At 27.9% G+C, this 14,239-nt stretch overlaps 1 protein-coding gene, 1 long non-coding RNA gene and 1 pseudogene across 3 annotated transcripts; all 3 read left to right on the top strand.

Annotated features, from left to right (window-relative positions):
• Window positions 1-311: 311 nt before the first annotated feature.
• Window positions 312-1,338, top strand: LOC149886976 (uncharacterized). The gene is made up of 5 exons (XR_016453715.1): window positions 312-391; window positions 662-685; window positions 806-876; window positions 951-1,149; window positions 1,243-1,338. It is a non-coding gene; the product is annotated as an uncharacterized LOC149886976 (long non-coding RNA).
• A 1,212-nt stretch (window positions 1,339-2,550) lies between these two features.
• LOC145182723 (uncharacterized) lies at window positions 2,551-9,369 on the top strand. Its single transcript, XM_090089603.1, has 3 exons — window positions 2,551-2,790; window positions 2,969-4,013; window positions 7,047-9,369. The coding sequence occupies exons 2-3, from the start codon at window positions 3,794-3,796 to the stop codon at window positions 9,290-9,292; spliced, it is 2,466 nt and encodes an 821-aa protein (XP_089945729.1). The 5' UTR covers window positions 2,551-2,790; window positions 2,969-3,793; the 3' UTR covers window positions 9,293-9,369.
• Window positions 9,370-9,433: 64 nt separating this feature from the next.
• LOC149886975 (uncharacterized) lies at window positions 9,434-13,890 on the top strand (annotated as a pseudogene). Its single transcript, XR_016453107.1, has 12 exons — window positions 9,434-9,640; window positions 9,738-9,904; window positions 10,020-10,181; window positions 10,401-10,650; window positions 10,911-11,078; window positions 11,235-11,409; window positions 11,726-11,882; window positions 11,992-12,098; window positions 12,274-12,421; window positions 13,170-13,240; window positions 13,513-13,536; window positions 13,657-13,890. The product of XR_016453107.1 is annotated as an uncharacterized LOC149886975 (transcript).
• Window positions 13,891-14,239: the final 349 nt, after the last annotated feature.

Raw genomic sequence — 14,239 nt, 5'->3', positions numbered from 1 at the left:
ATATATATATATATATATATATATATATATACACATATACATATACATATACATATACATATATATATATATATATATATATATATATATATATATATATATATATATATATATTAATTAAAAAAAAAAATCAAAAGATATTCTTTTGATAAATTATTTTTTAAATCTTGTTTGTTAGAGTTTTATTTGTCAGCATATTGAAGTACTTTACATAAAAAATAATAAAGTTTTGAATTATTTTTTCTATAATCATTTGACTATAAAAAAATATATAGATGTGTTAAAATTTTTAATATTTGTATTATCTTATATGTTTTTAGCTTTAATATGTAGTTTAAGCAAGTTAAGGACTTACATGGACATCAGCTTACAATGGTTTAATCATGTTCAAGTATTACAGTTATCTGTTCCTTGTTATTGTATTTTTTTAAAAATAAATTTGTCAGTTACATCAGACAAATATTGTAAAAAATGAGTTGTTAACAATATTTTTTGTTTACAGGATCTTTAAATTACATTTACATTGTAGATAAAAGGTTTATTGCAATAAGTTTAATTTGCCAACTTTTTTGTAGTTACACAGTTTTAGTATAAACTAAATGGTTAGTTACACAATTATCTTTATATGGCTTGTTTATATCCTTACAATTTGCTATTTTAGACACATGGTACGCAATATCACGCTGTAAGTTTAAATTAGTTGTAAAATTAAAAATTAGATTTTGATTTGCATTTCTTTTGATGGGGATATTTATTTAGGTTAGGTACAACTAAGTTTATGTATGCCTTGTTTATATTCGTTTAGAATTTGCTACTTAGACACGAGGGATGTGGTATCAAATCGAAATTCTGATATTGTTATTTGCATCTCTTTTGGTGAGCTAATTTATTTTTGATTTAATTTATCATTATTTAAGTTGGAGACCTTTTTTTTACTTTTTTTTTGACAGGTTTTGAAGTATGTGGAAATTATAGAACCTTTCAGTTATCAGATAAGATTATCTTTTGTTACACATTTTTATTAAAGATATTATTTAGTTGTTGCATTGAACTTTACCTTTAGAAAATGGTATCAGAAATTAATAAAATAAAAAAATTTCTATTATCAATTTATAAATCAGGAATTAGCAATAGCAATATTTCTTAAAGGTACTTTGTAAAATTTTATTTTCATTTCATACTATTTATATAATTTAGGTTCCATATTTTCTTTATTGTATTTTATGTTATATTTACCTTTAGGAATTGACATCACGTTGCTGGAATTGAAGCGTGAAACATGTACTCAGAACAGCAGCGTTGGTTTAGTTTAAACATCTATTGTGTATATGGGGGTGTGTGTTTTATACAGATGTTTTATAACCTCAAATATAATGACTATTAAAAATATATTTAAAAACTATTTTGATTGTAATTAAAAGTTTGTGTACTGAATTACATTATTACAAATATTTGATTAGTTTTTAATGACCAGTTAAAGAGTTTTTGAAGCTTGCTAAAAAATTGAGCACTATATTTCTCCCAACCATGGTAGTTTGTATGATTAGTACTGCTTGTATCAGATGGGTGGTAATTATTACATTTGTAATGGTAAGAACCAATGTGTATTAAGAATATCATAATAAAATAATCCAAATATAAAAAAATGTAAGGATTTTTTTATTATCAAATTACAATACTGTGGCTTAATTCATCTTTAATTATAATGGAATGATTTTAACTGATTATTCCGTACAATAACGTTATTTTAACTGAACAGCGGATAATTTGATACACTGACGTAGTAACTCCTTTATTTAAAAGGATTGTTTTATCGGAAAAATATCAACGGACTTCAATCCGTTAAAACTTTAATCCGTTAACTTAACGGAAAAGCCGTTGGTGCAATAGCGACGGATTGATCTGTTACTCAATTCGTTGTATACAACGGATTTTTTTTAGAGTGTACTCTCTGGTTGCAGCAGCCAAGGGCGGTGCTTAAGGTTGTAAAACAAGCGCGGAAATTAAGGGTTAACAAACTTTCTAAGGTAATAATAGTTTCCTTAATCTATAAAACCAACTTTGATTGGTTTTAAGGAAGGTTTAACACAGGGCGGTTTTCGTATAAGCGAACAGGCAGTAATACTTTCATAACTTTATTTGCTATTTTTGGAATTTTTTTGTGGTTGATCAAAATACGTTGTTAATGAAAGTTTTTCAAACATTTCACTCTTCACTTTTCAAATGTGTCTAACTTTTAGTTGGTTTAAAAGAAGTAATATTATCTTGAAAATGATTTACAGCTAGAGCAATAATTCCAAAGAATAAAATTTTGAAGATAATAACTAAGATGATACTGTAAATAGATCTCGTAATTTAACTAAACATTTTGGTTACATAATCATAATAGTTAAAGAATTTCCTAAACAATCTGTTTCAATATCATCAAAAACAAAAAAAAATCTTCAATTTCGTCAGCAACTTTCATAAGTTCCTCTATGGATTGTTGTTATTAGTACCGTATATTGAACAGTTTATTCTTTTTCTAACTTTTTACCAACAATACAATATAATATACACTCTGTATGTAACCTTACAAGAAGCAGCAACTTTTTCCAGGTTGATTGGCTTTCGACAGTTGATGAGAATTAAAATATTTCGAAATCTCACATTCATTTCTCTATCGGTGTTTAGCACACTACTTTAAAGCGGATTTGTGAATGTTTGTCGACAACCGTTACTTTTAGTACTAACACCTGCTACTCCCGATGTTGGTTAATCCATTCATACTTTAAAGTGCCAGCAATTTAGGTGGGGATTTTCTATCTATCATACTTAATAAAGTTTTAAAGTTTTTTTAAAGTTAGTTTTAAAGTTTTTTTAAAGTTAGTTTTAAAGAAAAATTTGTCTGAATATTTTCATACTGGTATACAGCTTTTGAACAGTGTATTCAGTTAACAGAGAAATTATTTGTGATTTTGTATTTCAGTTGTCATATGTGATGCACCTACTTGTGCTTTTGTAAAATGTTTAAGAAGACGTGGTGTTTACATTGGATGTTAAAGTGTCTACAACATGGAGTATAGATTGGAAGAGTTACATATCCAGAGGTTGATGCTGAATTGCAAATTGATTAAAAATTTAAATGGCACTGAAGGAGCATCATATTGAAGAATCTATACTTGTACATTCAAGCATTAGCATGGTTTTTGGTGACACAATTTCCATGTGATTATATGAACCTGGTCTGTATAGAGATTATAATGAAACTCAGCTATATATGAATAAAGAACCCACTAAATATCAGACTTAACTCAAAAGATGTTATACAACTTTCAGATATAACGGATATTTCTATGATTACGTTTACATTTTGAAAATAAGAATTTTTTTCCAACAGCAATACTAACCTTTGGATTGATTCTTTTGTCATAACCACATTTTTGCCACGTGTTTGTGACTTTTGAATATTTTTGTGAGATTCATCAAAAATTAACTTCTTAATTTCATTAGGAATTTCCAAAATTGTAGATTTGTTATTTGATATCGTCTTTCAGAATTTCATTATTGTTATACCCCATCAAAAGTTCCAATCAAAATATTAATACACTCTAAAAACAATCCGTTAGAAAAAGTAACGGACTGCGTGTCTCCGTTAACTTAACGAAGTAATTCGTTTCCAAAAACAACAAAATTAACGGAGTAAAGTTAACAAATTACGTAATCTTCGAAATTCCATTAATTCAACGGATTAAATAATAAAATACGTTGAAAAAAAAAAAATTTTTTTTTAAAAAGGTTACCGAAAGAAATTATGAAGTGCTTCCTCTGTAGATTGTATTTTTCTTCATTACATGTCCTTTTTTCTCATTTTCGAAATTTACATGGATTGACTTCGAGAGGTTCAGAAGTCAAATGCACTTTTGATAAATGCAGTAGAGTTTTCCTAAGTTTCATAAAGTTAAGAAAACATTATGAAACCCAGCATTCAACAATTCCTGATGAGATCAAAGCTGCAAGTTCAACTACCACTAGTTAGTTTCTTTTTATTTTGTTCAATCGTATGTATGTATGTATGTATGTATGTATGTATGTATGTATGTATGTATGTATGTATGTATGTATGTATGTATGTATGTATGTATGTATGTATGTATGTATGTATGTATGTATGTATGTATGTATGTATGTATGTATGTATGTATGTATGTATGTATGTATGTATGTATGTATGTATGTATGTATGTATGTATGTATGTATGTATGTATGTATGTATGTATGTATGTATGTATGTATGTATGTATGTATGTATGTATGTATTAGGGCCCTGCGAATCGCTTCGATTCGATTCGATTCGCGAATCAAATGTCGCTTCGATTCGAGATTCGATTCGAAAAAAATGATTCGAAATTTTCGAATCATTTTTTTATTTAAATCACTTTATGTTTTCATACAAACGGCGTTAAAAAGTTTTCAAAATATCATTATTTATGTTATCAGAAAATTCAGCGGTAGAGTAATTTTGGAACGTAAACATACTTTTCATTAAAATTAATTGTCGATTAGGGATTTAAACAGAGCGGAACGCAAATTAGTAACGCAAAAGTTAGGTTTTATTTTTTGCGTCGTTAATGTTTAACTTCGCTTTCACTAAAGTAATTTTAAATTCGATACTTTTTGTTTGTGCTACATCAAGCTATTTTCGCATCAAGCTATAAAATGACTTCTAAAAAATCGGCAGTTAAAGAATTCTTTGAAAAAAAAGGAGTATTCTGGCAATGCAAACAAGAAAATTGCAACAAAAAGTATTCTGTTCAGAAAACTGGAACTTTATCTCATCTATGGAACCATTTAAAACGTGACCATAAAAAACTACACGTAGAAGCAACAAAAAAGCGCACATCTGTTTAAAAGAAAAAAGAATTCTGATAACACAATCGAGCAATCATCAAGTTCCTCGTTAAATTCGTATTTTATTCGACCTCCAATAGATACAGTTAATAAAAAAAACTACGACCGTGCAGTGCTTAGATTTGTAATTGAAGATGGAAGATCATTTGAGACAACTTCTGGATCTGGCTTTATTAATCTGTGCTCGGTGCTTACTCAAGGGCAATATCATCCACCACACCCGACCACTTTATCTCGAAATTTAGGTGACATGGTCGATGATTTATATATTAACTTCCAACAAAGTATAAAAAGCCAATTAATCTCCAAACCTAGCATCACTTTTGATCACTTTAAAGCCGACAATGGCGATAACTTTCTTGTTTCTACTTGCCACTTTATTTCATCCTCTTGGGTTTTAGAATCATGCTGTTTATCAGTTGTAAATCTGGAAGTAATAAATGCTTGTCACAAAGCTACTTCCACTGAAGAAATTTTAAGAAACGTGCTGTCAAAATTTGACTTGACTTCAGATAATATTTTCCGAGCTACAACCGATAGTACTCCTAGTATGCCATGCACACTTAAACTTCTTGGGATTGATTGGCTAGGCTGTTGTGCTCATAAACTCCAACTTTGTGTGAAATCAGCTATACACAACCAACCAATTCTTGTTACATTAATTAGCAAGGCTCATAAAATAGTAGGATTTTTTCACTCATCATCAGTTGGACAGGCAGCTCTCAAAAAGTATCAGATTTCTCAAGGAAAACCTGAGTCAAAGCCTCCAATGGATGTGGAAACGCGCTTTAACAGTACTTCTAACTTATTGGAATGGATTAAAAAAAATAATGATTCTATAGAGATTGCTCTAGTTGAGTGTTCACAAAAAAAAAAACTGTATGAAAGTGCCACCGACTTGTCTAACTGAAACACAAGTGCAATTATTAACAGCAGTCGCTCCTATTTTTAATGCAGTATCTGAAGCCACCACTATACTAAGTGCGGAAAAAAGCGTAAGCATTAGTTTAGTTTATCCGTGCATTACAACTTTGAAAAATTATCTTCGCTCGATGGATAAAAGAGGGATGGGTAAATTTGTTGACGATCTTATTACGCAGTTGGAAATGAGGTTTGATTTAAGTGAAGACGTTTTTCTTACCGCTACTTTCTTAGACCCTCGATTTAAATCAGAAATGTTTACTTTGGCAGAGAAACAAATCGTAAAATCTTATCTAATGACATCTAAAAAAAAAAAAACACGATTTAAATATCACTATGATTCCTGCTGAAATTCAACTCGAAGTAGCAAATTTGTCATCTGAAGCAAATGGAATTTTTGATAAAATGTTTGAACATATCTCTAAAAATCGTACTCTACCAGAGAAAAGAACTTTAGATGAGCAATTAAATTTTGAAACTTCTGCATACATCGAAGATAAAACGTTGGGACGTTCAGATTGTTCTATTCTCTACTGGAAAAACAAACGGAACATTTTCCCTTTATTATCAAAAGTTGCAACTGATTTTCTTGCTGTTCAAGCTACAAATTGTTCGTCTGAAAGAGTTAACTCTGTGGGAGGAGGAGTAATCGACATTAAACGCAATAGTCTTTCCGAGCAAAATGCGGAACGGTTAATTTGGGCTAGAAGTTACAAAAAGAGTTTGTTCAAATAACATTCAAATTTTGTAATATTTTGTATAGTATACATAAAAATAAAGATAAAAAACTTAAATTTCTTTCAATTAGTGATTCGATTCGTGATTCGATTCGATTCGCGAATCAAGACCTGCTTCGATTCGAGATTCGATTCGAAACTAAAAATGCCGATTCGCAGGGCCCTAGTATGTATGTATGTATGTATGTATGTATGTATGTATGTATGTATGTATGTTACATATATTATATATATATATATATATATATATATATATATATATATATATATATATATATATATATATATATATATATATATATGTATATATATATATATATATATATATGTATATATATATATATATGTATATATATATATATATATGTATATATATATATATATATATATATATATGTATATATATATATATATATATATATATATATATACATTTATATATATATATATATAAATTTTTTCTTTTATATAAATTGTTTTCTGTAATTTTTTTTTAGATATCACTGATGAAGAAATAACAATTGAAAGCCAAAGGATTAACACAGATGACATTATTGAGGATGTAGAACAAACCACATCCATTAACTTGGAAGTTTCAATTATGAAATTTTTTTCAGAATTATCTGCAAAAGGTAACATTACTTTAAGTAACTCACAAATGATAATGGAAAATATAATTGGAGTTGTAAATGACATATCATTTTTTGGTTCACAATTGCTTAAAGATCTGATAATCCAGTTAAGTTTAACACAGGATAATACAAGTATCAATGAAGCTTTAATAAAAATGCAAAACATTTGTAATATAACAAATAACATTGATACAATTCATAAAAGGGAAAAGTGGTTAGTGGACAATGGTTTTTTTATAAAACCGATAGAAATACCTCTTGGCATGCGATTAGAACAAAGATTTTCAGCTGGTTTAAAATCAATGCAATCTGTAATTGTAGAAGATAAATGTTATTTTGTTCCAATTGATCAGCTTCTTGCAAAGATAATGGAGTCTGCATCCGAAAAAATTATTTTTCCAATGTACCGTCCTAGTTCAATTCCAACAAGAATTAGAGATTTCTTTGACACACGAAGATTTCACAGTCATCCTTTTCTCCAAAAATATCCAAAAACATTTTTACTTCATTTTTTTGTTGATGCATTTGAAGTAACTAATGTGTTAGGAAGTCATACAATTGTTCATAAACTTGAGGCTTTATACATGCAAGTTAGAAATGTTTTGCCAGAGTATCAGTCCAAGACAGACAGCATTTATTTGATTGGAATATGGTATGCTTTAGATGCCAATATTACAAGCTATTCATATGATAACATTTTGAAAAATGTTTTATGTCAGCTCCAAGAATTAGAAAGTGAGCAAGGGGTTCAAGTTATAGTAAATGGAAAGAAAATAACTATTCATGCAATAATTGTCATTTTTTCTGCAGATAATTTAGGAGCACATTCCTTATTTGGTTTTATGGAAAGTTTTCGTGCCACCTATTTTTGTCATTTTTGTAAATGTACTCAATCTGAATTGCAAGAAACCTATAGGTCAATAGTTTTTGAAAAACGAACAATAGCTGATTACAATCTGTGTGTAGTTGAGTCTCAATCAACTGATTATGATCCTTCCAAAACTGGCATAAAACATGGTTGTTCTTTAAACTGTCTTAACTGGTTTCACTGTATAGAACAAAGTGCTGTAGATTGTATGCATGATTTGTTGGAAGGAGTAGTGCCGTTAGAAATATGTCTTGTGTTACGGACTCTTACAGACAAAAAAATTATTTCCCTTGTAGATATAAATAATGCAATAAATAATTTTAATTACTCCTTGGCAGACAAAAATAGCAAACCACCAGAAATAAATCTTCAGAATTTACGTATTGAAGCTGCTGAATCATGGTGCTTGATACGGAATTTGCCTCTCATGATAGGCAAATATATTCCAGATGAAGAACCCCACTGGAAACTTTTGGTTCTATTATTAGGATGTTTGGATATTATTTTTGCTCCTGAAATAACAGATGGTCTTATTACTCAACTTGAATTTTTAATCGAAGAGCATCATTACTACTTTAAATCAGTTTACCCAGAAAACAGTTTAATCCCAAAGCATCACTTTATGCTGCATTACCCAGAGTGTATGGCTAAGTTTGGGCCATTAAGTAGATATTGGTGTATGCGATTTGAGGCAAAACATCGTTTTGCTAAAGAACTTTCTTCAGTTATACGTAACTTTAAAAACATCTGTTACTCAGTCATGCATCGATACCAATTGAAACTTGCTAATTGCTTATTTAGTAGGTCATTGTATTCAGATAATAAGCAGCTTGGTAAATGTGATAAGGTTATTGTTGGAAATTTGCAGGTAGAAATTGGAAACACCATATGTGAATCATTGAATTTAAATATATTTGATGAGGTTTATGTTGCTCATTCAATTACTTTTGGATCATATGAAATCAAATTAGGTTGCATTTTATGTCATGATGTTGTTGAAAGTTATCCACAATTAGGAGAGTTGCTCTGCATTGTTCATATTAAACCTAAAACTTTTTTGGTGTTGAATCCACTAGAAACAGTTAATTTCAATGAGCATTTTCATGCTTATGTGGTAAAAAGAAATGAAAATTTGTTTAAAAATATTGTTATCAATGCAGATGATTGTAAAGATTATCACCCTTATAACATTACTAACTTAAATGATCAAATGTTTGTCGGCATACGCTATAGAATTTTTTAATTGTTATTGTTAGCAGTTATGATTTTGTCAATAGTTAAATTCATTACTTATTGAGAATAACTTTAAATTTTTGATTACTTACAGAGTTGTACATTTTAACAAATACTCTTTTTCTCATTTTTTAATATTTATTAGATGAAGGTGTTGTTTTTTTAAGCAAATACTGCTTTATAATACTTGTTATGTTTATATAAAGTAATTTTGAAAACAATTTATGATTTTTGTTTTGATTTATATCATTGTTGAATGATATGTATAGAATGTCTCTAATTTTGAAAATATGGTCTGTTGATCAATCAAAAAAAAAGTTAATTCTGCTGAAGAAAGATGAAGACTTCGTTACTAAAGGTGAAATAATTATTAGATAAATAGATAGCATTTTATGTTTTGTTTTAAATTTTTTTTACGGAGAGTTTGTAAAACTTGTAGTCATTTGCTATTTTAGTTGCCAGTAAATTTGGTTTGTTGTCTGGAAATGATTTAAGATTTGCATTTCAAAGTGATGGAACAGAAATTGATGATTTTGACTATGAAGTTCTGAAACATTTTTCTGATAGTGGCACAAATATCACAGTGCTTGTCAATGATGAGAAATGGGTACCTAATAACTTGGTAAGCAAATTATTTTAAAGTATTCAAAATTTACATGTTTTTAATGATTTAAATCCATTTATATATTTTTAAATTTATTTTTGTATAAAAAAGATATTAATACCACATTACACAGATTGCGTGTACACCTGAAGTTTGCAGTTCTGCAAGTATAAAAGATGATTTTGTTGATGCCAATAAAGCATTTGTGTTTAATGATCAAACCTCGTTGAGCCTTAAGCAGGATGACACATTTTCTTGTTCAAAAACGTTAAAAGCTTACCTAGCACAACATCCGGTGAGTATGTAGCGGAATATATTTTTAAAATTATGAAGTTTCATTAATTGTCTACTATGTCCTATAAATTATAGGTATTGTCAACAGTAATTGTTTAAATTACAGGAAAAAAAAAACTGCATTAGTAGTGCATTTATTATTTTTATTTTACTGCTTTACATTTACTATAATTTATTATGTTTTTCCTAATAAAAAAAATTTCCTTATCTTTGTTAAAAGAATACCTTACAATATATGAGTGAAATAAATAATTTCAATGTCAATTGCAATGCAAGACAACATATTGTTAGAGTGGTTGTGCACAAAATGGTTTGTCTTTATGGAAACTATCCAAACAAATTTCAAAAAAGTAATGTTGCAGTATTGCTAGGCGAAACACTTGGATTGCCAAGCACCCTTTTTTATGATCCTGTAAGTTATCATGGGTATCTTGACAGGGCTCTGGAAAATGCTAGGAGAAAATTGTTACGTGAGTATTTTATAACATTTGTATTATTATAAAAACACTGGCTTCTATTTTTCAATTGTGTTTCTCATTTTAATGTCATCATGAAACATTTAAAGTTGTATTATAAATATTTAAAGGAACTTCTACCCCCACCCAACTTTCATGGAGGAATCAGCTCATAGTAAAGTGGCACTACAAATTATAAATAAAATTGTTCTTAATTCATGCATTTACCTCTTATAATGGTAATAATTAAGAAAGTATTTACGATGTTCATTTAGCTTCAGCTAAAAAGCATTCATGGTCAAAAAAAAGGGAAGCAGATAAAATCAAAATACCTGATTCTACTGTTTTGGGGTCAATTACAGAACAAACAGAAGGAGCCTCGTGCTCAAAACAATTGAAAGAAGGGTGTCCTCGTGACTTGGCAGATTGTATGATTTGTGGAGGTTTATTTTCATTTTAAGTTTATGAACATGTATACTAAATCTTCAATAATAGAATCCAGTTCAGTGGTTTTTCTAGATTGTGATTTAATTTTAATTTCATTTGCAAAATATTATATAATGGTGAAAAATTTTAAATAAACTGTCACTTTTATAAAGGTGTTTCAAACATTGAAGATGTTGAGAAACTAAGATATCTTGCCTTGTCGAGAGTTGAGGAAATAAAACAATGTACGCAATCTACCTTTTGTTTGCGACATGGATTGCAGATGAGAAACCAATCTTGTCTACTATTATAACAAATTATCCCAAATTTGCCTTAATTCCCAAACTGGTAATATTCTGTATTTGCTTTTATATATTTGAAATTTTATGTTTAAACATACTTTTTATTTTTTTATGTGTGACATATCTTTAACAATAACATGAAATGTTTTTTTTACTTGTAACACTTTCAGTGTCTAGTTTTAGAAATAACTTTTGCTTATACTACTATACTATACGATTAGATTTGTATTATATTCGATTATAAACTTTTGGACATCAATTGAATAGAATACACTCTGTCAAATTTTATAACACCTTGCTTTTTTTTTCAAAAACCATTTTGTATTTGATAAGTTTTTTTGAAATAATATTGACTTTTTTAGATTGATATGGAATTTTCAACCAAATATCCTTTATGTAAGCTGAATGTAATGGATACGTTTTTGACTAAAATCGTTCAGCCACTGTTTCAGTATTGTGGACAAATGAAAGTTCTTTATCTGACAAATCTAGTCAATGCACCTAACCAGAGCAACATTGGTATACTCTTTGTATTTCAAATTTTATCATAAAAATTTTTTTAAGCATACCGTTGAAAATGGTATGCTTTAAAAAAACTTTTATGAAAAAATAATTATTTATTACCTAGATTGGAGAGTGTACAATGCATGCAAAATGTTATGCTATTTACTGCGACAAGGAGGAAAGCAAAGGAAATCTGCTCCTGAGATAATGGAACACATCATGATATGCAATGTAAGTATCATCTCTATAAAAGAAATTTTTGCCTAAAAAATTTTTATGCAATGTAATTAAGAAGAACAACCACCAGATACCTGATTTTTTGAGAGAAGAGAAACGGCAGTGAGGTGTTAAATCCTCAACAATAAATTTTATTGTTGAGGATTAAAAATAGTATTTTATTATTTAGGTAGGTGATGCAATCTCATATTTTGCAGAAAATCTTGATAACCCATATCCTGTACTGTTAATACAAGGACAAGAAGGCGAAAAAATTTTATCAATAAAAATTGCATACGAAAAAAAAATAATCAATGCGGGCCAATCTATAATGGAAGGTATAGATCGAATGCTCAAACTTTACTGGTGTTTTAACATTCAATACAATCCGATTTCCAATTATTTTTGGCAGTTTATTCAAGCTTATTATGATCTTGACTATGGAAAAAAGCCTAAATGTGTTATTGAACTGCTTGCTAATTTAATAAAATATACCACATAGTCATGTGGCTAATTTTTTTTTAACACATCCCATGACCTATAATATTTAGGTGTCTTGAAAAACAATATTTTTTGAAAATGTTTTTTAGAGTGTAAATTTGTTTGTATTTTATAGCTTTACTCTAACTATCTTGATTTTCCAGATATTTGAGATTTAATATTATTTTTATTCTTGTCCATATGGCTATAGGAAAAAGGTCTTACAAAATCATCAATAATTTTAATAAATTTTTAGATGACAAAACATTTATATATTTTAAAAACTTTTACACTTCATTTTTAACCTGGAAAATAACTTGTTATCACTGTTAACTAAGTCAATCAATGACTAACAAATTAATGGCCATAATAATAGTTATAGTTTTATAAGTGTGTGATGACACGCAGCTCGTTTTATTGAGAAAGATATTCTTTTGATAAATTATTTTTAAAATCTTGTTTGTTAGAGTTTTATCTGTCAGCATATTTAAGTTAATTGCATAAAAAATAATAAAGTTTTGAATTGTTTTTTCTATAATCATATAACAATAAAAAAATAAATAGATGTGTTTTTTATATTTGTATTATAATTTTATATGTTTTTAGCTTTAATATGTAGTTTAAGCAAGTTAAGGACTTACATGGACATCAACTTACAATGGTTTAATCATGTTCAAGTATTACAGTTATTTGTTCCTTGTTATTATACTTTTTTTTTTAAATAAATTTGTCAGTTACATCAGATAAATATTTTAAAAAATGAGTTGTTAACAATATTTTTTGTTTACAGGATCTTTAAATCACATTTACATCGTAGATAAAAGGTTTGTTGCAATAAGTTTAATTTGCTAGCTTTTTTGTAGTTACACAGTTTTAGTATAAACTAAATGGTCATTTACACAATTTTATTTATATGGCTTGTTTATATTCTTATAATTTGCTATTTTAGACACATGGCATGCAATATCACGCTGTAAGTTTAAATTAGTTGTAAAATTAAAAATTAGATTGTAATTTGCATTTCTTTTGATGGGGATATTTATTTAGGTTAGGTACAACTAAGTTTATGTATGTCTTGTTTATATTTGTTTAGAATTTGCTACTTAGACACGAGGGATGTGGTATCAAATTGAACTTCTGATATTGTTATTTGCAACTCTTTTGGTGAGCTTATTTATTTTTGTTTTAATTTATCGTTATTTAAGTTTAAGACCTTTTTTTTATTTTGTTCCTGACAGGTTTTGAAGTATGTGGAAATTATAGAACCTTTTAGTTATCAGATAAGATTATCTTTTGTTACACATTTTTGTTAAAGATATTATTTAGTTGTTGCATTGAACTTTATCTTTAGAAAATGGTATCAGAAATTTATAAAATAAAAAAATTTCTATTATCAATTTAAAAATAAAGAATTAGCAATGAATATATTTCTTAAAGGTAATTAGTAAAATTTTATTTTCATTTCATACTATTTATATCATTTAGGTTCCATATTTTCTTTATTGTATTTTATGTTATATTTACCTTTAGGAATTGACAACACGTTGCTGGAATTGAAGCGTGAAACACGGAAATATATTTAAAAATATATTTTTAAAAAAACTATTTTGATTGTAATTAAAAGTTTGTGTACTGAATTACATTATTATAAATATTTGGTTAGTTTTCAATGTCCA

Source organism: Hydra viridissima, unplaced genomic scaffold (genome assembly GCF_058129835.1).
Source record: "Hydra viridissima isolate aposymbiotic clone 2 unplaced genomic scaffold, HvirCarnegie_v1 scaffold_6, whole genome shotgun sequence".
NCBI lineage: Eukaryota > Metazoa > Cnidaria > Hydrozoa > Anthoathecata > Hydridae > Hydra > Hydra viridissima.
Note: the sequence above shows the minus strand (reverse complement) of the source record. Positions and strands in the feature narration are given on the sequence as shown.